We start from the raw sequence: 23,640 nt of genomic DNA on the forward strand, positions 1-23,640 counted from the left end.
TTTCCCAGCACCATTTGTTGAATAGACTGTCCTTACTCCAGGGATTGGTTTTGGATCCTTGATCAAATATAAGTTGGCTGTAGATGTTTGGATTGATTTCTGGTGTTTCTATTCTGTTCCATTGGTCTGTCCATCTGTTTCTGTACCAGTACCATGCTGTTTGATAACAACTGCCCTGTAGTATGTCCTGAAATCTAGTATTGTGATGCCTCCAGCTTTGTTTTTGTTGTACAAGATTGCTTTAGCTATTCAAGGTCTCCTGTGTCTCCATATGAATTTCAGCATCATTTTTTCCAGATCTGAGAAGAAGGTCTTCGGTATCTTGATTGGTATTGCATTGAATCTATAAATTGCTTTTGGGAGAATGGACATTTTGATGATATTGATTCTTCCAATCCATGAGCATGGAAGATTTTTCCATTTCTTGGTATCCTATTTCTTTCATTAAGGTTTTGTAATTTTCATCGTAGAGATCTTTAACGTCCTTGGTTAAGTTTATTCCAAGGTATTTGATTGTTTTTGTAGCTATTGTGAATGGGATTGATCTTAGAAGTTCTTCCTCAGCTGTGGCATTGCCTGTGTATACAAAGGCTGTTGATTTTTGTGCATTTATTTTATATCCTGCTACTTTGCCAAACTCTTCTATGAGTTCCAATAGTCTCTTAGTAGAGTTCTTTGGATCCCCTAAATAAAGAATCATATCATCTGCAAAGAGGGATAGTTTGAGTTCTTCCTTCCCAATTTGTATCCCTTTAATTTCTTTTTCTTGCCTAATAGCTCTGGCTAAGACTCCCAGAACTATATTGAATAGCAGTGGTGAGAGTGGGCATCCCTGTCTAGTACCAGATCTCAGTGGAAATGCTTCCAACTTTTCCCCTTTCAATAGGATGTTGGCCGTGGGTTTTTCATAAACTGCTTTGATTGTATTGAGGAATGTTCCTTCCATACCCAGTTTGCTTAGAGTTTTCATCATGAAAGGGTGTTGTATTTTATCAAATGCTTTCTCTGCGTCTATTGAGATAATCATACGGTTTTTCCATGCTCTTTGGCCATCTTCCCCTGCTTTGCCATTCCATTAGTAGGGAGCATGGTCTGAAGTGGAGCAACTGGGGCTTGAATCGGTGCCCATATGGGATGCTGGTGCCTTAGACAGAGGCTTAACCTACTAAGCCAAAGGGCTGGCCCCCTGTTTTCTCATTTTCACCACTAATTTTTTTTTTTTACTTTCATCCTCCCATTAATTCATTTAGCGTCAGCCATTCTACACTTTTTTTTAAATTTGTTTCTTTGAAATTCAGAGTTATAAGGCAAGAGGGAAAGACAGAGGAGAGAGACTTAAATCTCTTTTCATCAAGATGGCTGCAACAGCCAGGGCTGTGCCAGGCCAAAACCAAAAGCTTGCTCCAGTGTCGCTCCCCCTCTTCGTGGAGGAACGACACAGGACCCTGCGCTGTTCTTTGGTCTGCTCGGCCCTCCCCGGGTTTGCTGCTGGTTCTTCCCGGGTTGGCTACTGTCCCTTCCACCTCCGTGGAAGGGCAGTTCCCCCTGGCCACATTCCCCACTTCCGCAGGGGAGCGGCACACCGCCGGCCGGCTCTCTCGGGGGCTGCACAGGTGTTCGCCTTAGATGTTCCCCTTAGATGTTCCTGGTGCATGCCGTCTCTCTCCTCCTATATAGTCCTCCTCCGCCAATCCGTGCTCGGCTGCCCACACGCCGAGTACGCTACTCTCCTCCAATCAGGAGCAGGTCCTACAGTTTATTGGCTGAACTGGAGGCAGCTGTGTAGAAGCTGTTTTCTTCTCTCCCAGTGCCATATTGTGGGAGAGCAGATGCATAGAATAAGTCTTAATTCCAGTAACTTAGTCTAGTCCGAGTTGCTCCCCACACTCCAGGTCTCCCGTGAGGGTGGCAGGGGTCCAAGCACTTGGGCCATCTTCCACTGCTTTTCCCAGGCCATTAGCAGGGAACTGGATCAGAAGTGGAATGGCCAGGACTCGAAACATTTGTCCATATGGGATACTGGTGTTGCGGGAGGAGACTTAACCTTTGGGCCACAATGCCAGATCCCATACATTTGAGTATTCTCTCTTGTGGGGTGGGAAGCCTTCGGAGGCTTTGAGCAGTGAGACGGCCTGATCTGATTTTCATTTGACAAGTATGATTCTGCCCTGTGGGAAGCAGGGTACAGGTGAGCAGTTAGGAGGGTCCAGAGAAACAGAGGGGACAGGCCACGGTGCTGGCAGAACATGAGCTAGTCTTGACTCTGAGTTTGTGACCCTGTCCCCAGTGTGGAATAAAACTGAGGACAAGGTTTAAGGGTAAAGGAAAGAGAATGTTGAATCTACTAATAGCTGAGGGGGTGGCAGATGGACACGCTAAGGACTGCCACCCTCCTTAGTGAGAATGGCCTGAGATTTCACTGAAGTTGCACGGGTGGCCTGGGTTCACAGCACATGCAGGAGGAGTGGCCAAGCCTCAGGGTAGCTGGGGTGGGGGCCCAAACCGTTCAGCCAGGTGCTGGGCTTGCCATGGGATTGTCGTTCGGGTGTGCCCTGATAGCGTGGCCCTGAGAGACTAGCGGGAGCCAGGCTGGGTGTGGAAGGCCACACCCTCAGCTGCCCAGAGCAAAGGGCTCCTGTGTTCCCTTTGGTCTAGGAGCAGTCCAGGGCGTTCTGCAGGGTGGTGAGCTTGTGGGACGTGGGCTAAAGGATCTGCAAACCCAGGGCTAAGGACGTCTAAGTGATGGACCATAGGTGAGGCTCTCAGTGAGACCCTCAGAGTGGGCCCAAAGGAAGAGTCAGCTTAGCTTCCCAGTGCAAACAACCAGAGGGCACCAAGCAGGAGTGTCCTGCCCTTCCCCCTTGCCTCTTCACTTGCACCCTGGGGGTCAGAGGTGGCTGGGGAGAAGGCCAGGGCCAGAGCCGAGGGGGCAGAAGTCAGTGAGAAGGCCGGCAGAGCTTGACCACTACATGGGCCTGGACATCTCCATCCCTGGGGAGAAAAAAAGAAAGAGAAAAAGTCATTTTTAAGTTGAAGGTCAAAAGCACACTTTTTATCCAAGGGCCCCCAGCAGAGGGGAGCCTGCCAGTCTGATGGCAGAGGCTGGCAGTCCTATAGGGGAACCAGTGCGTGCTGGGCTCCTCAGGCCAAAGGGTGCCCCCAGGAGCCCTGGCCGCCTGCCTGTGGTCTGTGGCCAGACCCGCCCCTCCACCCTGGACCCCGCCCCCTTCCGTGCTCCACCCCCTCCCTCAGAAGGCTGAGGCTGCACTTGGATCCTGGAACTGCAACCATGAACACGTCCTCCCCAATGCGCGACTGCCAGGTATGCGGTGGCCGCCCCCAGTCAGTGTCCCAGGCCCCTTGCTGAGCCGGGGTGGTGGGCGGTGTAGAACCCAGCTTGAGAAAGACCCAAGCTCAGGCCTGGAGCACAGATGGCCGCTGGCCAGCAGACTCCAGTGGGACCAAGCAGTTATGTGGGGTGCAGGGACAGCGCCTGGGTGCAACCAGAAGGGGCCAGGGGACCCCTACCAAGAGACCAACGGTGTTCCCCAGGGTTGGGAAAGACCGCAGTGTCTCCTGAGAAGATCCTTGGGCGCCAGGGCTGCACCCAGGAAGGGAGGAAGGGAACGGGGACCCTTCTGGCGCCCCCACCAAGGGAGATCCATGGCAGCTCTCGGGCTTGAGGAAGACCCCAGCACGTCCCGAGAGGCTCCTTGGGTGTGACGGGGTACAGAGGGGACAACCAGGTCCACCCAGCGCAGGAGCCTGAGCCCACCTTGCAGATGAGATAGACTGAGGTTAGAGGGCACAGGCAGCTGGCCCACAGCCACCCAAGTCCCATGCTGGGCCCTCTGGACAGGCTAAAGGGCATTCCCTCTGCCCAGGGAGTCTCCGGACTTGTGCCCCTGGCCGACTCTGCTGTTCCTGTGACCGGCTCTGACCACCTTGAGGCCTGAGGCTCTGCCTGAGTGGACAGTCCAGGGATGGAGTCGGTGGCGGCAGTAGTGTGCACCCCGCCAGCCCAGCTGGATGGACCAGCGCCCTCCGAGTTGCACTTTAGCACCAGACTCCTCTTCTGCCTGGACAGCACCCCCACCCCTTGGTGATCAGGACTCCGGGTCGGCACGTCCAGGTCCCTCCATTGGGTCCCCCTGGGCCCGTGCTACAGAGGGGCAGTGCTACAGGGGCCTGAGAGGCAGCGTCTTGCCCGAGGGCACACAGGTGTTCCCCGGATACTGGGTGGGTGTGAGTCAGGGTCAGTATCCGTCCCATCCCAAGCACAGAGCTGAGTTTCATGGTCTCACGGAAGCCTGGCCCTGCACCACTGCTAGGCGTTTGGAGGTCTGCAGGGGGCTGGGGCGGGGGCCCCTTGTGTCCAAGACTGAAGCCGGGCCGCCCCCTCCTTGTGCATAGGCCTGGAAGGATGCCGGGCTGCCGCTCTCCACCACAAGCAACGAAGCCTGCAAGCTGTTCGATGCCACTCTGACCCAGGTACGCCCACCGGAGAAACGCTTGCCCTCTGTGAAGGTTTCGGGGGGTTTTCTGATTTGGTGAGTGCTTTTTCAGCTGCGCTCTAGCAGCGGAATGCAGTCAAGTCTGGAAGATGGAGCATGCCAGCCCACCCACCCCCTCTGCACTCACCCTCCTTTCCCAGGTCCCCCAGAGGTGGGTGGGCAGCAGTGGGCCGGTTGGGGGTGGCTTGGAGGGCTCTGGGCCCCCACAGACTCCCATGAGTGCCTACTGAGGGTTTCATGTGGGCTCTGCCATTTAGATTTGGGGCTTACCTGTGGGACGCTGTCTCACCTGTGGCCGGGCCAGCCCCTCATCACATTCCTGGCTTTTCTGCACGACTGAAGGATCCTCTGGTTTAGAACTAGGAGGGGGGCTCAGAGTAAGGTCTAACTGGATTGATTGACAGATGGGGAAACAGAGACCCAGAGAGTTGAACTTCGTTGAGTTTGAGGTTGTCCAGTGAGATGAGGCAGAACCAAGATGCACCTGGGTCTGACAGGCCAGGGCAGTGCCCACAGCTGGCCTTTGCGTGAGCAGTGAGACCACTACATGCTGACCCCATCTGTAGAACGTGAGGGCTCAGAAGTTTCCAGAGGCATACGGGTGATGCAATGTCGTCAGCCAGGCCGCTGCTGTGTTCTGCCTGTTTAACTGTTTACAACATCACCACCCCACCCCACCTGCCTGCACTCAGTGTTGTAGAAAGAGGAACGTGCAGATCCGTGGACGACTGTGGCCCCTTGTATTTCAGTATGTAACGTGGACCAATGACAAGAGTCTTGGCGGCATCGAGGGCTGCCTGGCGCGGCTCAGAGCAGCAGATCCCAACTTCGGTGAGCAACACTTCCCCTGGGCTGAGGGCCCGGCTTCCAGGAGGCAGCCCCTCTCGCATTCCCTGACTGCAGGGACCCAGGCGGCTGGGGATGGGAGGTGGACTGACCGGGCCGCCTTTTGCACAGAGGGAGGAAGACCACACCTCTGGTGTGTTTGAGATCACGGTTGCTCCTGTCTGGTGGTGAAGGCTACAAAGGAGCTTTCGACTGTTTGCTCTAAATGCTGTCTCTTCTGCATGGAAGAAGCTGATCCCTTTTCTCAGATGAGGAAACCGTGGGTCATGAGGGCAAGCCAGTTCCAAAGCCACCACACTGGCAGAGGGGCTGGCACTGGGCAAGATGAACCAGTCCAAGGCGTGGATCCCTGGAACACAGGAGGTTTGAACTGTAGCCATGGCCCAGGGCCAATGAGCCTCACCCAGGCAGCTGGGCAGGGCAACCAGTGGGTGAGAGGCTGGCAACTCCGCAGACATGGGGAGGCCAGCACGGTGTGTTCTGGAACCCCAGGCAGGATAAGGTTGGGAGGGGCGAGCAGGGAGGCAGGGACCCACTTCCCGCCCAGTGCAGACTGGTCGGACCAAAGGCAGGGGGCTCATACAACCTGGGCAACGACAGAGCGGGCCTGCCTGCTGCCTGGCCTGCACCTGCTGCCACTCTGGGTGAGGCCTGGGCTGGGCTGGGTTGGGCTGGCCCAAGCGTCTGAATCCCCAGCTGTGTCCAATCTATTGCCAGCCATGGGCCACGCCATCTCTGCCGGCCTCAGGCTGATTGGCACTGGAAGCTCCAGGCAACTGGACAAAGAGCTGGACCTTGCCGTGAAGACCATGGTGGACGTATCCAAAGCGCAGGCCCTGACACAGCGGGAGCAGCTGCACGTGTCTGCCGTGGAGACATTTGCCAACGGGTGAGGGGCCTCTGAGGGCTGTGTGTCTGTGATGGGTGAACCGAGGCTGGGCTGGGGGTGCCTCAGGCTGTCCCCATGCGGCCCCAGGGGAATCCTCGGCCCAGCTCATGAGAGCACCTGGGTCAGGGCTGCGTCCTGCCTGTGCAGTCGAGTGCCTGATGAGGAAGGCTGGGCTGAGATTCCCAATTCAGTGTCCAGTCACTCGTTTTGTTTCATGACCTCAATCAGTTATTAGTTTCGTTACTGAAATAATGGAACCGCGTGGTAGAAATGTCCACAAGAGGGCAGGAAGCATCTGTGCATGTGCTCCTGGTTCCCACACACCCCTGGGTGCACTGCTGCACCCTTCCAGATTCCTGTCCCTGCCCCCCGCTGACCCTCACTCCCCGAGAACGGCAGTGCCCATGCCTGCTCTGCAGGTGTGACAGCTGATGACCCTGCAGGAGCTCAGGGGTGCTGAGCCCGACGTGGGGACATCTCCTGGGGTCTGCTCAGTGAGTCCACGTGGGGCGATTCCAGCCCAGACTCCCTACAGCCAACTGCTGGTCACACATGAAATTGTCTCTAACAACTTATTGAGATTGTTTGTCTATTTGTTTGTTTCCTTTAACCAGGCAGTAAGATTCCTCATTGAGTTTTCAATGTTTGAGCCACTTTCTAACTTAGAAACTATTATTTTTAAGCCAATCCAGTGCAGTCGACAACGTGGAATGTGTTTTATGCTTGGGGGTGCAGGCTTTGTGTTCAGTGGTGCTGAGAGCTCCTCTTGGCTTTCAGGAACTTCCCGAAGGCCTGTGCCCTATGGGAACAGATTCTCCAGGACCACCCGACGGATCTGTTGGCCCTTAGATTTTCCCATGATGCCTATTTTTACCTGGGCTACCAAGATCAGATGCGAGATTCTGTTGCTCGAATTTACCCCTTCTGGTCACCAGATGTCCCCCTGAGCAGGTATGTGCGGTGGAAACCGCGTCATTTCCTTCTCTAATCCCTCCCTGCAACCTAACGGTGGCAGCTCTGTCGGCCTTGCCACACCTTAATGAGGCCACTGTTGCTCCTCTCTGCTGCTTTACCGCTCAAGGCCCCACTGGATGTCCGTCTCATCCTGAGAATGAACTCACACCTTCTGTAGCAGGATGCACTGACGTACATCCCATAATTCATACAGCGTTCTCACCCATTCTGCACATCCACCTTAGCAGGGCTGAGGGCTCTGAGACCCTGTCCTTGTCGCCCTCCTGGGTCCCAGCTGTGGAAGCCACTGCCCTCTGCACACCCCAGTCCCTAAGGGAAGAGAGCTCTCCAGAGGGGCTCCCCATGGCAGTTAAGTGCCCAGAATGAGAGAACCGATGGCTGTTCCCTTTGGCCAGAACTGGTCACGTGACCAGGGCCGCCCACAGGAGACCAGGAAGCACAGTCCTGCTGCTGCCTGGGGGAAGGAGGAGGCTGGGTTGTCCCTGCACAACCAGCACACGGAGCCACTCCCTAGCATCTTGATCACAGGAAGGTTGTGAGCTCAAGCAGGTTAAAGAGTCTGTGTTGGGGCTCCCCCTAGAGGCTGGATCAGCTGGCCATTGAGGAGAGAGGCTAAAAGATGATGTTATCACTTGAGAGGCAGAGACACAGGCCGAGATTTCCACTTGCCGGTTCACTCCCCAAATGCCCCAATAGCCAGGGCTGGAACAGAGCTAAACCCAGCAGCTGTGGACTCCAGGTTTCAGGTTTCCCACCTGGGTGGAGGGGACCTCCCAACTTGAGCCATCACCTGGTGCCTCCCAGTGCACATAAGCAGGAAGCTGGAGTCAGGAGTGGAGCTGGGACTCAAACCAGACACAGGGACACGGACACGTGTGTCTTCCCTGTGGCTAACGCCAGCCCCTGAACGATTTATTTTACAGACTCGTGTGATCGTGGGGCTGACATGTTAGCCCTCTGGAGGGCAGGCGACTCGTGTGATCGTGGGGCTGACATGTTAGCCCTCTGGAGGGCAGGCGGCAGGTGGGAAGTTCCCACAGCGGCTGGCAGGAGACACTTTTCGGTTTTCTAAGATTTATTTTGTTTTTTAAAGAGTTTTATTTATTTAAGATTTAGAGAGAGAGAGAGAGAGAGAGAGAGAGAGGTCTTTCATCCACTGGTTCACTCCGAATGACCGCAGTGGTCAGAGCTGAGCTGATTAGGAGCGAGGAGCTTCTTCTGGTCAGCAGCTTCTTCCCAGCCTCCCACGCAGGTGCAGTGGCCGAGGACTTGGGCCATCTTCCACTGCTTTCCCAGGCCACAGCAGAGAGCTGGATTGGAAGCAGTGCAGCTGGGACTTGAACTGGCGCCCATATGGGATGCCAACGCTGCAGGCCAGGGCTTTAACCTGCAACGCCACAGCACCAGCCCCCTGACGGGAGAGACTTGAATCTGGAGGCAGAATCCTGGTCTCCGGAGCCCTCAGTCTGTCTACGGATGGGGTGAGGACCACCCACGCTGTGGAGAGAAGCCACTTTAACTCAAAGAACACTGACGTCAATGTTGGCCCCACGAACAACTTACTGCCTCAGCCACACCTGACTGGTGTTTGGACAGAAAACTGAGTTCTGCGGTCCAGCCAAGTGGACATAGGGACTTGACCACCACAGGGGACTTTCAGGACCTGATACACAGTAAGCACTTATTAAATAACCCAGAAAGCGCTCAGTGAATGACCTCACAGAGCTTCCTTAGTTACCATGCAGTTAGCCGTCTGGAAGGGGCTGTTCTAGAATATGCTTCTGTGAACTACGAGTCGGATCTGTATCTCGCACGGGAGCAGAGATAACATCCAGCATGCAGAGTCCAGCTTCAGTCTTGTTTCCCCTTGGCTGGAAAGCCACGGGCAGGACGCCTCTATCCTGTGTGAGCACTGGGGGTCCCGGCTGTCAGTGAGACGGGTGAGATGGGGGTGTGCATTTCCTGTGCAAGGGAAGTGGACCTATCCTGGCTGGGGCCGTGAGAGTGAAGTGGACAGGGTCCCGGCCCCAGGTCCCCTGGGCCTGGGGAGGAGCCTGGCTGTGCAGGGGGGTGTCCAGCTGGGCAGACGCTGGGAGCCGAGCTGCAGAAGCAGAGGAGGAGCCACAGACAGACCCCAGCCAGGAGAGCTTCCCAGGGAGCAGTCCTCGGCTGTCCCACCATGGGGGCTTCACCAGATGCGGCAGGGGTGGGGTGGAGGGAGACCCTGTGCAGATGACTTGGGGGTGGGAGGGCACTAATCCAGGCAGGCCCTGCCCTGTTATGGTTCTGATGACGAAGGTCATTAGGTCATTAGCTCCTCAGTAGAGGGAGCCTGGAGAGCTGAGACGCAGCTGTAATGGCGTCCACAAGTGGGGCACTCGGAGCAGCTGGGGTGCACCTGCCTGTGTGCTGCAGGCCAGCGCCTGCCCCATGCTCAGCGGGGGCCGGACGTCCTCTTGCAGCTCCCGCTGTTGCTGGGTCCCTGGAGTGCTTGGGCTCGTGGCTGCCCCCGCTGATTTTGCTTCCTCACCGCCGTCTTCCTTCTCTGTGTTCTCATGGCCCCTTTAGGACACAGTCACGGCCCAGGGCCCACCCATCTTAACGTGGCAGATTCTGCAAAGCATGAGTCTAACAGGGTCCCGTCACGGTCCCTAGAGTCGGGACATCGGCCCATGTACTGGAGGGCACAGAGCAGTGCTCCCCGCCTGTCCTATTGTATTTTGAGGTGACTTGTTTTCTCTGTCTTTAGCTATGTGAAAGGCATCTATTCTTTTGGACTGATGGAAACCAACTTCTACGATCGGGCGGAAAAGCTTGCCAAAGAGGTAAGTAGCCGACTCTTTCCAGAAGTGCCCTGGCCTTGAGAGAGTGGCCAAGAAGGGGGCCACCCGCTGGTTGACCTGAGCCAGTCCCCCTGAAGGTCCCCAAGCATAGAGCTCGCTTCAGTGCCAGCAGCTGCCCCAGGCAGGAAGCTGACCCCTGCCATCCCCGTGCCTCTGTGGCCACGGAGCCACGCCCCTTGGCCAGCCACAGCCCAGGCCTGCAGCAGAGGGGGTGAAGCTGGGGAGGCTTTGCTCAGCCCCTGGCTCAGGGTTGCACTCGGGGCGTCTGTGCTCCCACCAGCTCTGCTGGCTTCCAGGGCCTATGCTCGGCACTGCTGGGACAGTGTGGGGAATGGATGTAAACCTTCCTCCTTGAACTTCACGTTTCTCAGCATCACTGACTGCACACGAGGCTCAGAAGGCGGCACAGAGGTCAGGGACAGAGGCTGATGCCCGCTGGCCTGACCTGGGGCTTCTGTTTCTTCCTGCATGGTTTGGACCCTCCCCACCACACACACCTTTCCCAAAGACTGATTTATTTGATAGGCAGAGCAACAGAGAGAGAAAGACGGAGTTGGACAGGGACAGGGAGAGGGGAAAGAGATCTCTTCTACCTGCTGGTTCACTCCTCAAAGCCAGCAGCAGCTGGGGCTAGGCCAGGCCAAAGCCAGAAGCCAGGAACTCTATGTGGGTCTTCCAGGTGGGTGGCATGGGTCAAGTACTTGTCCATCCTCTGTGCCCTCCCAGGTGCATGTGGAAGGAGAGGAAGCAGAACAGCCAGGACAATGTGGGATGCTGGCGCTGTAGCCAGGGCTTCACTCACCTCTGCACAGAGCTGCCCCGAGCCCTGCCCTAGAACATCCCCCAGGTCAGGGTGCTCACCAGTGGTCCAGCAGGCAGGGCAATGTGGCATCCACTGGGCGTTTCCCGCCTGCCCTCAGTCCTGGACTGCGGCCCCCACCTGTGTCATGAGGGCTGGCACTGCGTACGGTGGATGCTACTCTGTGCATGGGCCCAGAACAAGTGACAGGCTGCAGCCTGCATCTCTTCTCCTCTGTCCACCTCAGAGGAGTGGATCCTGAATCCCAGGGGGCATCTGCTGCTCTTGGTTCAGGCTGGGGACTCCAAATGCACCTGCTGTCACTCACACTCTGTCCATGTGATGCCTTTCTCCCATTGCTCAGAGAGGCCAAGGCCACAAGGTCAGAGGTGAGCCAGATTCTCTAAGGCCACCTGACCAGACAGGGGTCCTTGAAGCTGCCAAGACCAGAACCCAGCCTCCCTGCGACAAGTCAGGATCTTACCCTGTTGTCGCCCTGGTGTTCCTCAGCACCCCTGGTAGGTAGCACCCCTGGGTGTCATCGCATCACAGAATTAGAGCCCAGGCTGGAGATCAGGGCCACAGCTCCTTTGTCTGCAAGTCAAGTCAGAGGTCAAGGTCTGGAGTGGCTTCCTGGTGATTTTACTTCTATACGTGGGTGACCAGGCACTACCCTCCCACAGCAGCCACAGGAAGGCCCTGCAGAGACCACGGCAGCCAGGCCCTCCTGTTGGGTGGTATCCACCTGGGCACCTGGGGGCTGGCAGTGCAGTCAGAGAAGCGTGGGCAAGGGTGGCCGGATGTGGTAAGTCGGATGTGGCAGGTCCCTCCAGGGTCAGCCACAAGGTGCAGACTAAGGCTGCACAAGTGGCAGGGGGAGGTAGAAGAATCCCCTCGCTGCTCCTCACTGCCACACAATGAGGCTCCCGGAGGTGATCCCCGTGTGGTGAGGTGGACTTCCTGGACAGCGAGGAGCCACGCTGGACTGGAGCAGCAGCACGGGCAGCCATGGGGCGGCGTGTCTGCATAGCCTGCGGGGCAGCCCAAGCACGTCAGTCATTGTGAGGCGGGGGTGTAATGGATACTGGCTGGGCATGCTGCGAGCCTGAGAGGCCAGAGCTGGGCAGCTGGGGCTGGATCAGCACGTGCTGGGAGGGGGAGCCTAGGGGCCACTTGGGAGGGCTCTAGGCGAGGGAGCGCACTGGGCAGTCCCTGCTCAAGTCAGAGCAGGAGTGGGGCAAGCCAATGGGCTGTGAGCCGCAGCACTTCCGGACTGCCCTGTGTGAGAGCTGTGTGCCCAGCAGGGTTGCACCCAGTCTACTCGGACTCAGCCCTCACCCTCTCCGGTGTCCAGCACCCAGAGATCCAGCACAGGGGATGCCCACGCTCGCTACAGACCCATCTGCTTCCTCTCTGTGTCCTGATGAGCAGGGGCAGGACGCATGGTGGCAGCAGTTGGCAGTCCAGGGCAAGCTGCACACCACCTAGCTTGGGGAGACCGAGGCAGCAGGCTGGGGGGTGAAGCCCAGGATTTGAGATGGGACCTGCCATGGGCAAGTCCATGGGACTTTCATGAGTCTCAGTCTACTTCCCTGTGCTTGGCACCTAGTGGGTGCTTGGTAAACATGAGCTGACCCCGGGAGCACAGGCAGCATGCTGCTGTGAGGCTAGGTTCACTCCCCGGTCCAGCCTGCCTCTCTGGGCACATGAGCCGCCTCTGACCTCAACAGCAGTGCCGTCAGCACTGGGAAGCCCCCCGTTGGGTGCCCGTGTAGTGTGTGGGGAGGTCCCCAGCTGAAGGGCACTGGACGGTCCCCACCAAGCTCACCTCGACAGTGTCCACTTCTCCAAGCAGCCCTGAGTGGGAGGCAGCATCCGGGGCCCCTGCACTGGAGGGAAACTGAGGCCAGATGCAGGAGCCTCAGCTGTATGCAGGAGGCTGTGTGTTCCGGGGATGAGCCCTGCATTGGAGACTCTGCTGCATCCCAGCTGCGAACCCTGGGCCAGTAGCACACCTCTGCCTCGCGGTGTCCTGTGCTGGTGTGCCCTACGCATGCGTACATGGGCTGTCCTGGGGTTGTGATGGTTCTGAGCTGGACCCAGGCCTGTGAGAGATGTGCTGTGGCCTGCCCAGGCTGACTGACCCACGCTGTCTCACCCACACGCAGGCTCTGTCTATCACCCCGACGGATGCGTGGTCAGTGCACACCATGGCCCACATCCACGAGATGAGAGCAGAGGTCCAGCAGGGTCTGGAGTTCATGCAGCACTCGGAGACGCACTGGAAGGTACGGTTCTCATCCCCCGGCCACCTGTCAAGGAAACTCAGTCGGTGTCCTGAGGCACAGGAGTTCACGGGTGTGCTTGAAACATTTCTGTCACGCTACCCATGGCTACAAAGCACCTCTCAACACCTGTTGGTGGAAGTTTCTAGAACTGGTCTAGAATTGGTAAAAGGAATACATCATAAAATTACCATGAAGACAAGAGCCCCACTGGGGTGAGACCTAGGAGGCCCTGAGCTGGTCCTCCTGCCTGCCTGGAGCCCAGGGGTGGCCTCTCAGTGTAGCTGAGGGTGTGGACACAGGGGGGATGGTGCATTGGCCATCTGCAGGGTGGTTACAGGTTCGGGCCTGCAGAGGACGGGTGTGGGCCCAGCCAGACCCCTGCCCCCTGCAGGCCCTTTCCCTTGGCCTGACCCTGCTGTGGCTCACTGTTCCCACTCCCAGTGCCCAACCTCTGGCCTCTCGGCTGGTAACTCACTGCCCTACTCAGTGCCGTCCTTTCTCCCTGTGTGCCTGTTGCCCCTGTGCTGGCCTCGGGCACCCAGACTGGCCTGCTCTCCCCTGCGCTGTGGCAGGCTCCCCAGGGCCCCACCGGTCAAGGTGGCCAGTCCCCTCCCAGTCCTGGCAGTAAGCCGCAGGTGCCCAGCCATGTGTGTGCCAATCCAGGAGGAGCCTTGCGGGCAGAGGAAGGGGCGTTCCCGCTGGGATGTGATTTGCAGGAAGGCAGGTGTCGGAGTGAGAGCCTGGGCCCCTGACATCCACATGCACATCTCCCTAAGGACCCTGGATCTGTGGGCTCTGGAAGGCTCTGGGGGACCCAGGATGCACTGGGGTGAGGGGCACCCATGAGTACAGGGCTTGCTCAGGAGGAGCTGTGAGAGCAGGGAGGCCTAGCCAAGGCCTCACCCCATGCCATTCATATGCCTCCGCTAGAACTCTGATTCTGTAGGGTGATCCCTCTGACCTCAGTTTCCCCATCTATACTCTGTGAAGCCCTTGGTCCCAACACATAAATCAGGAGCCGCTAAGGCTGGGCTCTTGGTTCTCTGCTGTTTCATATTCACTGTGGCCTCCGGCAGCCTGCAGCCTGGCTGGACAGCCCTGGGTGAGGACAGTGCAGCCCAGGGCCCCGTCCCCTCCTCCTCCTGCACTTGCCACAGGCGTTCAGCTCTGCCAAGACTCCAGCCCCTGCCGCAGGCCTGTGCCCTGCCGTGGAGCCCCATGAGGGTCCACGTGAGACTTCTCTGTCCTGGCAGGGCCTGGTCAGTGGACTGAGCAGCCTCGCAGCAGCACATGGGCCGCCCTGAGACAGGCATCCCTCAGATTGTGGATACCCAGAAGAGACGTTGAACCCTTTGGGCTTGGGGTGGGGCAGTGGTCAGGGAAGGCACGCTGTAGGAGCCACCGTCTGCAGAGTCTGGAAGGATGAGCAGCTGTGTGGGTCGAGGTTGGGACTGTCCCAGCGCCCGCCCAGCTTAAGCAGAGCCAAGGCCTATGGTGGACAGTGAGGGAGAGGTTGTCCTCGCACCCAGGTGCACGTCAAATGTGGGCCATGCAGGAGGCGTCGTCAGCTCCTCTTACCAGATTAGGTGGGGTCATGAACAGGCAGCAGCTTAGGGAAGGCCGGGCAGGTGTGGTGGGGATACCACAGGGTGGAGGCCCCAGGCCCTTGCTCAGTGTTTGCCCGGTACCTGCTGTGTGTCCCGGGTCAGCAAGAAGTGTGGCCTTGAGACCTGGGGAGGGCTGCACTCAGCCCCTGAGCAAGAGACCTGCACTCTAAGCCGTCCCAGGAAGGCCCGTGGGACCCTCTGCGAAGGGGCAGCTGTCAGTGCCCTGCCCATCTCGCCTGCACATCTCACTTGTCACAGGTTCTAGGGTGCATGCTGGGTGCCACCACCGGTCACATCATGAGTCGATCTCCCCAGCCTGGAACTCCCTTGCAGGGGCCACTTGACTACACTCGAGGCTCACCTAAAACCTGCAGCATGCTGAGGGCCATCCACACCCCAAGCCCACCATGAACACTCTTGCTCCTAGGCCTGCTGCCCAGGTGCCTGGCGCCATCTGGGTGCCCATGCGCCTCATACTCTCACTTTGTGAAATGGGTTTGTGCATCTATTTAGCATCATACGTGAAGAAGTAGGAGTGGGAGCCACATAAGTAACGTCCCCTGTGCTGGCCCTGCTGCAGCCACGTCTCAGCTCTGACGCCAGTGCACATCCTCCTGGGTTGATCCCGGCGTCCTAGCTGCCCGCGCCCAGAGCTGGCTCTGACTGGCAGCACGAGGCAGCATTTGTACCTCTGCACCTCCTGGGGCTTCCCTAACTCTCTCGTTCTCCCCCAGGACTCGGACATGCTTGCCAGTCACAATTACTGGCACTGGGCTTTATTCCTGATTGAAAAGGTAGGTGACCCCCTGGGGGAGAGGAGCTGCTCTCCAGCACGCGTTGTCTGCCACACCCTGGGTGCCCGCACAGTGGCACAGGTTTCAGGGCCCTGGCACCCAGAGCACCCAGGTTTTTAGGAGGCTTTCCAGGCCTGCGATGCTATCCGCCTTTTCCTCACTGCTGGGTCCTGGGAATCATGTCACATATGTGTGGTTTGCGGGGGCCACCGAGACCTGCTACAGTGAACGGCCCAGCCCCCACCCCAGTGGTTGGCCCTGCAGGAACCAGGAGACCACCCAGCAGGAGTGGGGCAGGAGCTGCTCCTCCAGGCGCCTTACCCCAGTGATCCCACCAGAGGGTCCCGTTCATAAGGTGCTTCCCGCACTGCTGTTCACGCGGGGAAAGCGGGACGCTCCCTAAATTTCCAAAGACAGAAATCAGTGCCTGGGAGGTGAGCACCAGGCATGACGTGGGATGCACAGGGTGGGAAACACGGGCGGGAGACTGGAAGGGGAGGCGAGAGCAAGCTCTGCTCAGCCACCTTGGCTGCTCTATCCCAACTGCCTGGGACCTGGGGCGTTTGATTCCAGATGACTGTGGATTCTGGGGTGTCTGCATGGAGGAGGGCACCCGGGTACATCTTGGGGATGGGACTGAGTGCAGTTCCCTGCACACCTGACACAGGTAGCCTGCGGGGTGTCTTCCACCTGGTCTGCCCTCTGACTGGGACCTGTCCGCTGAAGTCAGGTGTGGAAGTTTCCACTTGTGGTGTCACATCAGCTCTGAACAGGCTTTGGATTCTGGAGGTCTTGGGGCTGAGAGTTTCGGGTGGGGGTGCCTGACCTGTGTTGACTTTGCCAGCAAAGACAAGGCCTTCCCGGATCAGTCCCCTCGCAGCAGCCTGGCTCCGCTGCCCTCGCCTTCTCCGCACCCCCTCAGCAGCGCGTGGCGGCCACGGGCAGGGGTCTTGTTCATTTCTCAGGGCTGTGCTTTGCCTCGTTCGTCACGGGAGCTGTGTTTTGCAGGGCGACTACGAGGCGGCACTGACGATCTACGACACCCACGTAAGTGCCTCTGAGCCGCACCAGGCTCCCTGCCCACGATGCCCGTCAGGCTCTCCCAGACCTGTGAGCCGGTCTCTGCTGGCACAGCCAACACACGGCTGGAGCAGAGCCCCGCATTCTGTGAGGCCTCACGGGCTTGACTGGCCCAGAGCGGTCTCGTGGCTCATCATCCTCGGTACCCCCACAGGCCTTAAAAATAAAGCCTGGGGTCTCAGCACCAGAGAAAATCAGTGAAGTTCCGGAAGCAGTCCTTTGGGGGTTGAAGGGACTTTGTAGGAAGAAATGGAGGTGATGGGGACCTGTGAGATGAGATGTGGATCTTGGCACCCCTGAGCAAAGCTGAGTCTGGAAGTGTGGCCGGGGGCGGGGTCTCTGCCAGCCTGCTCTGAGGCTTGGTGATGGGTGACGGGCCAGGCCCAGCACATGCTCCCGGGCACGCAATGGGGGCAGCTTCTCCAGGTCACTTGGTGCCCTCTCTTGCGCCTGGTGCAGTCTGAGCTCTTGGTCACAGTAAGGGTGACAGTCCTGATGGCAGAGGTGGTGGGGACCACACATTGGCAGCCTTTTGCTGAGGGCTTGCCCTGTGCAGACCCCATACATAACCCAGACATGCTCCTCGCTGGCCCTGGGTCCCCCATCAGCCCACAAGCAGAGTATGGCTAGGGTCATGCCTGTCTTCCAGATCCTGCCCCGACTGCAGGCCAGCGGCACAATGCTGAATGTGGTGAACACCTGTTCCATGCTCTACCGCCTTCAGATGGAAGGTAGCACACCTCTGCCCCTCAGGCTCACTCACCTCCCCTCTACACAGCGAGTGCACGGAGCAGCTGCCCGCCTGGCCTGGCTCCGTAGATGCCCTGAGACCAGCAGGTCTGGCCGCCGAGTCTGTTTCTTCCAGTTCCCACTACTCAGCGAGGAGACCTCAGGCTCCACTCAGGGAGGCACCAGCTACTCCCATGGTGCCCTACAGTCCTTGGGGCACAGGGGGCAACTGGCCACCTGTCCTCACAGCCTCCTTCCCCGGAACATGGGGTTGAGTGTCTCAACTCCCTGGGATGGCAGAGTTCTCTGTCACCCCAGCCTGGATGAGTTGGCCACAGTCCTGGGGGCTGTAGGATGCTTCTGGGCAACCCCCAGCATGCAGGCTGGTACTCTCCCGGCCAGGCTCAGCAGAGTCAACGCTGTACCTGTGCAGGCCTGGGCGAGGCCCGGGGCAGCAGGACATCCACATGCAGGATGAGGGCCTGGGTAGCTTGCTTCTGGAAGGTTCCACGCAGACTTTGTGGTGGAGATGAAATGTGAGCCCTGAAGGCTGTGTAGGGTGACCAGGCAGAGTGCAGCAGCCTGTCCAAAGCCAGCGGCCTGTTAGGAACAGTGCAGGCTGGCTGGGTGGGCAGGGCAGGTGACGAGCGGGCTTGTAGCCAGGGTGGGGGTGGGGTCCGCTCATGGCTGCTCTGCACAGGCCTGGAGCTGCCTTCGAGAGGCTCCTCGGGATGCGCAGAGGCTGAGCCCAGGCAGGTGGCGGGGGTGGGGTGTTGGGGTGAATGGCAAGGAGGCCCCTGACAGGATTTCTGGGCCTCATATCCTGCCCAGGGCCCTCCAGAATGGGGCGGCATGGGATGCCCTGAGGGAGAGTTTGAGTTCCATTAACCCTGAGACCCTGCCACCCCTAACCTTCTCCTGTATGGCTGAGACTATCCACAGGCTTAGCCAACCCTGCCACTCCAGCCTGTCACCTGCAACAGGACCCACCATAGGGCCTCCTAGGGACGTGACTGGAAGAGGACTTAGGCGTGGGACACCCTCTGGAAACTCACACTGGGCCCTGGGCATCCTCCATGTTTCCCCAGGAGTGTCCCTGGGCCAGCGCTGGCAGGATGTCCTGCCTGTAACAAAGAAGTACACGCGTGATCACGTCCTGCTGTTCAATGACGCACACTTCCTGATGGCTTCGCTGGGTGCACGGGATGCCCAGACCACGCAGGAGCTGCTGACCACCCTGCAGGAGGCCAGCGAGTACGTGGGCCCCCACCCCCACTTCCCACAGGACCAGGGTGCCGGGTCCTGCTGAAGCTCGCCCCCACCTGCCAGGGAGGCTCATGGTGAGGGCTCACTCGTGAGCCCAGCTTTGGGGATGGAAGATGGGTGCTGGGGTATTTTCCCCAAGGTCAACGGTGCCCCCAGGACAGAACGGCCTCTCCCCTACCCCACAGTACAGCGTCAGTGTCATTGGGCAGTCTCCCTTGGGGGGTCACTGGAGCTTACACACTCTGCCAGGCACTTCTCTGCTGTGAACCTACGTCCTCATCTGTAACAAGGGGACGTGCCTCCTGTGGGCGGCTGACAGCTGGGAACCCTGGGCTGCCGGCCATTCCCTTCCCGGGACAGTTTGGCCCCAGTCTGTGTGCCAGGCTTTTGCCTGTGCTGTCTGCAATCCTGGTGGCTCTATGAGATCAGAGCTACCTGGTCTACTTTACATATGAGCACTCCGAGGCCAGAGGAAGGAGAACCCATGTGGGGCTCGGTGGCTGGTGACAGCCGAGTGTAAGGTCAGAGCCATGGTCTGTCCCCTCGCTGGGCTACTTCTCTGACACCACACCCCATGGAAGCACCTGTCGTGTGGCTCTGTGCCGGGCACTTGACAGAAACACCTGCCGAGGGAGGAGTGGGCCCTCCCACTGATGCCTGTGCCAGCTGCTGAGAGCACGTTCTTGGCCTGTAGGTCCCCGGGGGAGAACTGTCAGCACCTCCTGGCCCGAGACGTGGGGCTGCCCCTGTGCCAGGCCATGGTGGAGGCTGAGGCCGGGAATCCCGACCGCGCTCTCGAACTGCTTCTGCCCATCCGCTACCGGATCGTCCAGATCGGAGGCAGCAATGCCCAGGTGGGTTTGCCGCCTCCAGCCAGGCTCACCGGGGAGCGTCCTGTGCCCCATGCCACCTCTGCAGGCAGCCTGTCATCCTGGGGTGCAGGCCACTGTCTCTAGCCACGTGTGGGGTGTCAGCTCCGTGCCTCCACCTGGCAGGGTCTAACTTGCCCTTGACATTCCAGAGAGACGTCTTCAACCAGATACTGATTCACGCGGCCCTGAACTGCACTTCCAGCAAGCACAAGAATGTGGCACGGTGAGCCCCGCACCCCTTCCTGCACACGTGGGGTCTCTGGCCGGGGTGGCTCCTGCTTCCGCGACTCTGCAGGTGTGAGGCTGTGGCAGGGGAGTTGTTTCCCAACGCAGGAGAAACCTCCTGCCCTCCCCAGCCCCCTCTCCACTGTCACCATGCTGAGCTACAAGGGCCCCAGGCACATCCCGTGCTGTGCCCAGGGACACCCTGACCCTTTCCTGCCTGGCCGACTCCTACTGCTCCTTTGGGCCTGGACTCCCTTTGCCTTCCTGTGCTGGCTGTGGGAGGCAGCGGGGAGCAGGCAGACCCAGGGCCTGGCTGCATGGGGCTCCCTGTCCTGATGTCCCCTCCTTGTAAAATGATAGAGAATTGGCCGGCACCTTGGCTCAATTGGCTAATCTTCCACCTAGCGGCACCGGCACACCGGGTTCTAGTCCCGGTCGGGGCACCGGATTCTTTCCCGGTTGCCCCTCTTCCAGGCCAGCTCTCTGCTGTGGCCAGGAAGGCAGCAGAGGATGGCCCAAGTGCTTGGGCCCTGCACCCTATGGGAGACCAGAAGCACCTGGTTCCTGCCTTCGGATCAGCGTGGTGCGCCGGCTGCAGCGCGCCAGCCGTGGCGGCCATTAGAGGGTGAACCAACGGCAAAGGAAGACCTTTCTCTCTCTCTCTCTCACTGTCCACTCTGCCTGTCAAAAAAAAAAAAAAAAAAAAAAAAGATAGAGAATTGCCCTGGCTCTTGTTAGCAGGGGGAAGGAGCTCATGAGAGCACCCCATGGAAGTGACAGTTGAGAGCTGACAGCAAAGTAGATTGAACCAGGCCAGGGGTGAGTCTGGTTACAGGGACAGCTTATCCGGAGGGCCGGGGAGTTGGGGGCACCCAAAGAAGGGAGCTGTGTGGAGCCCTAGCCATTGCAGACCCCAGGGGGGAGAGGGGTGCTGTGGGAGGGTGGCCTCCGGGGCTGCAGGGTCCCTTTGCTGCAGAAAGCCAGCGGTCCAGCAGGTACGCAGTGGCAGTAGGCCAGGCCTTGATAGTACAGGTGAGTGCACGCTGTGAAATGGGTCTGGCGGGACCACAAGGCCACGGTAGCACACCCTCTGGCCCTCCACCCCGTCGCCAACACGGGGTCCTGATTATCCTGCTCCCTTCCTGCTGAGGCAGTGCCTTCTAGAAGAGTCCACCCCTGAACCTGGATGTGTTTCCACAGGAGCCTTCTGATGGAGCGGGACGCCCTGAAGCCCAACTCGCCCCTGACCGAGCGGCTCATCCGCAAGGCCACCGCCGCGCACCTCATGCAGTGAGCGCACCCGGCCGCCTCGGCCTGCAGGACCTCCGCAGGGGCTGGCCAGCCTCAGTCCAGCTGCCCTGCTGGGCTGAGCTTAGGAAACACCCGCTGTAAGCCAGCAGTTCTACAGGACACACAGATCTCAAGTGTGATTCAGAATCTTAGGGCCAGCGCGCATTGTGAAGCAGTCAGAACCAGTGGGTGCTTGTTCTACCCGCCTGCCACTAGGTTTCTTAGGGCTTGCTTTCGCTTCTGCTTCAGGGTTGCTCCAGCTTGGGAGGAAGGGCAGAGGTAGGGTGGGCTCAGCGGGGGAGGAGTCTCCCAAACACAGGTCCTGTCCACGGCCTCCTCCTACTCCCCCCACCTCTCCCTGATTAGAGCTGATTAAGCTCATTCCTCTATTGCAACTGTCATCGGACACGGCTTCCCCGTCCTCGCAGAGTCCAGTGCTGTGAGGGCACGAGGAGCAACTCAGCGAAGCTCTGCTCTGGCACAAAGCAGAGCCCGACACGAGGCCGTGACAAGGCCTGAGCTGTCTCCTGAGTGCCACCTCCGGTCTCCTGCTTGCTGTCCACCCTGGCTGATGTCCCCACGCGTATGCCGAGCGGCCCTCCCGGAAGGGGGCTCTGAGTGCCACGGTGGCCGTCAAGGTCCTTCAGTTCCCACTGACGTTAGGGAGCAGGTGCTGGGCAGGCAGAGGAAGCCTCCGAACCTAGTCGGCCCTCATGGTTTGCTCAAGCTCAGGCAAATTTCAAGAATTAAAATAAACTGGTTCCTTTGCCTTTTTTTTTTTTTTTTTCTTAAGATTTATTTAAAGGCAGAGTGTCAGAGAGACCTTCCATCTCTGGTTCCCTGTCCAGATAGCCACAAGAGTTGGGTCTGGGTCTCCCACCTGGGTGGCAGGGCCCAAAGCACGTGGGCCGTTTTCTGCTGCCTTCTCAGAGGCAATCCAAGGAGCTGCTGAGAACAGAGGCGCCAGGCCTCCGACACCGGCTCCAGTATGCGATGCTGGCGTCACCAGTGGCTCCTCATGCTAAGTCTGGTGGGAACCTGCGAGAGTTCCCACGCGCCAGGCCCGGGGCAGGGTCCTGGGCAGACAGAGTTCTAGAAGCTGGGGTGTGCGGGGCAATGCTGGCGGCAACGGGGCTTCACAACAGGACTCTGCTGTCCCCACCAGGGAGGTAGGACCGTCCCGAGGGGCCCTTCCTTCTTCCCCCCTGCGGTTTCCAAGCAACACATGACTCATCCAAGGAGGTAGGAGCCATGGTGCCCCTCCAAAAAGCCTTCCGCCCTCCAGCCCCACTGGGACCGATGAGGGTGTGCAGCCCACGGCCCCCGCACCTGCCCTTGCTATCTTACATTTGTCCTCTGCTGTGAACTCCTGCAGTTTTGACAGCACCAGGCCCCCACGTATCACGCAGCATGGTCCACGCTGTCATTTCATGTCCATTTGTGCTAGCCGATCATGGCGACCCCGACGCGGGGTCACAGTGAAGGACAGAGGTGATCCGTGGGGAGGGCCGCACCCCAACTGCCAGCCTGGACTGCATGGAGAAGGTCTGGCTCCGGGCAAACCCTGGGTCCTCCTCCTGCATCCAGCAGGCCTGGACACTCAGAGCTCCGGCGCGGTGAAGCCCAGCCCCGGGCGGAGCCTCGAGAACTGACGTGGGCGCTATTTCTGCCTGGATGCAGGCCACGGATGAGCGCCGGCGACCGACTCACCCAGCGGCCTGGCCTGGCCTCTCCAAGCCGCTGGCTCCCGATGTCCCCAGTACGCGCGGCTCCAACAGGCGCGCTCCCCAGCGCCTTCACCTGGGCCCGGGTCCCTGGAGTCTTAGCTCACCGGTGCCGGGACCACAGACCCTCTCAGCGGGAAGCCCACCTAGGGTGACCGTCCCCTTCCGGCCTCGGGCAACGCTTCCCGTGCCCCTGCGCCCACTCCGGACAGCGGCCGGGACTTCGTGCAGCCGCATTGCTGACACCGGGCGCGAGCCCTGCGGCAGAGCGAGTATTAGTACCTTTGTTACTTCAGTCTTCACCAGACACGCGGGCGGCGCACTGCGGCGACACAATCCGCTAACGGGCGGGCCGCCCTCTGGCCTATGGACGGCGCAGGCCCTCCGCGGACTTCCGGGTGGGCGGAGCCAATCAGCTGCGCGTGCGCCCTGGGCCCCTCTCCTGGCGCTCCGACTACAGTCCCCAGGAAGCATCGGGGCGGGCACACCCTTTGGAGACAGACCAATCGGCATCGACGCTGCGGGCCGCTTCATTTAAATGCTCGGCGGGTGTCCGGGCCTGGTCGCCGTTGGCCGCTCGGGCTGAGGCGAGCGGCGCTGAGGTGAGCGCTGGGCCCGGCGCGGCGCGGACGCGATTATCCGTGCGGAACGCGGCCTCGCGCCCCCGGGGCCCGGCCTGGCCTGCGCCGGGGCCCTCGCTGCCCGGCAGAGCCCAGCTGCCGGCCCCAGCCTGAGCGCCGCGTCCCCTCATCCGCGCCGTCGCCTCGCCGGGGCGGCCCGCTGCTCCCTCAGCTCCGGGCCTGGCGGCGCTCGGGCCCGCGGCGGCCCCGGGGTGCGCTCGGCCCAGGCGGCCTCGGCGCCGCCCGCGGCTCCCGCACCGGCTCACCCGGCCCTTCCTC

At 59.5% G+C, this 23,640-nt stretch overlaps 2 protein-coding genes and 1 long non-coding RNA gene across 4 annotated transcripts in view; 2 read left to right on the top strand and 1 right to left on the bottom strand.

Moving 5' to 3' along the window:
* Window positions 1-3,185: 3,185 nt before the first annotated feature.
* LOC100356940 (tetratricopeptide repeat protein 38) lies at window positions 3,186-21,791 on the top strand. 2 transcript variants are annotated; one of them, XM_051828148.2, is made up of 14 exons: window positions 3,186-3,322; window positions 4,414-4,491; window positions 5,264-5,345; window positions 6,078-6,249; window positions 7,027-7,200; window positions 9,974-10,049; window positions 13,035-13,154; window positions 15,496-15,555; window positions 16,564-16,602; window positions 17,285-17,366; window positions 18,453-18,618; window positions 19,325-19,484; window positions 19,652-19,725; window positions 20,928-21,791. In XM_051828148.2, exons 1-14 carry the CDS (start codon window positions 3,290-3,292, stop codon window positions 21,019-21,021), a joined length of 1,410 nt encoding a protein of 469 aa, XP_051684108.1. In that variant the 5' UTR covers window positions 3,186-3,289; the 3' UTR covers window positions 21,022-21,791. The 2 variants fall into 2 exon arrangements, with proteins under 2 accessions (XP_051684108.1, XP_069909150.1); XM_070053049.1 differs by lacking the exon at window positions 3,186-3,322 and adding an exon at window positions 3,883-4,132.
* On the bottom strand, window positions 8,299-23,160 carry LOC138844457 (uncharacterized). Its single transcript, XR_011380334.1, has 3 exons — window positions 23,024-23,160; window positions 12,695-13,178; window positions 8,299-11,897 (listed from the first exon to the last, which is right to left on the bottom strand). It is a non-coding gene; the product is annotated as an uncharacterized lncRNA (long non-coding RNA).
* A 45-nt stretch (window positions 23,161-23,205) lies between these two features.
* Window positions 23,206-23,640, top strand: part of LOC138843211 (tetratricopeptide repeat protein 38-like) — a 72,993-nt gene continuing 72,558 nt past the window's right edge. Inside the window, exon 1 of the mRNA XM_070053052.1 lies at window positions 23,206-23,343. The gene's annotated coding sequence lies outside the window, so the exon portion shown is untranslated. The remainder of the gene's footprint in view (window positions 23,344-23,640) is intronic.

The sequence above is a fragment of the Oryctolagus cuniculus genome, chromosome 11, assembly GCF_964237555.1.
Source record: "Oryctolagus cuniculus chromosome 11, mOryCun1.1, whole genome shotgun sequence".
In the NCBI taxonomy this organism is placed as follows: domain Eukaryota; kingdom Metazoa; phylum Chordata; class Mammalia; order Lagomorpha; family Leporidae; genus Oryctolagus; species Oryctolagus cuniculus.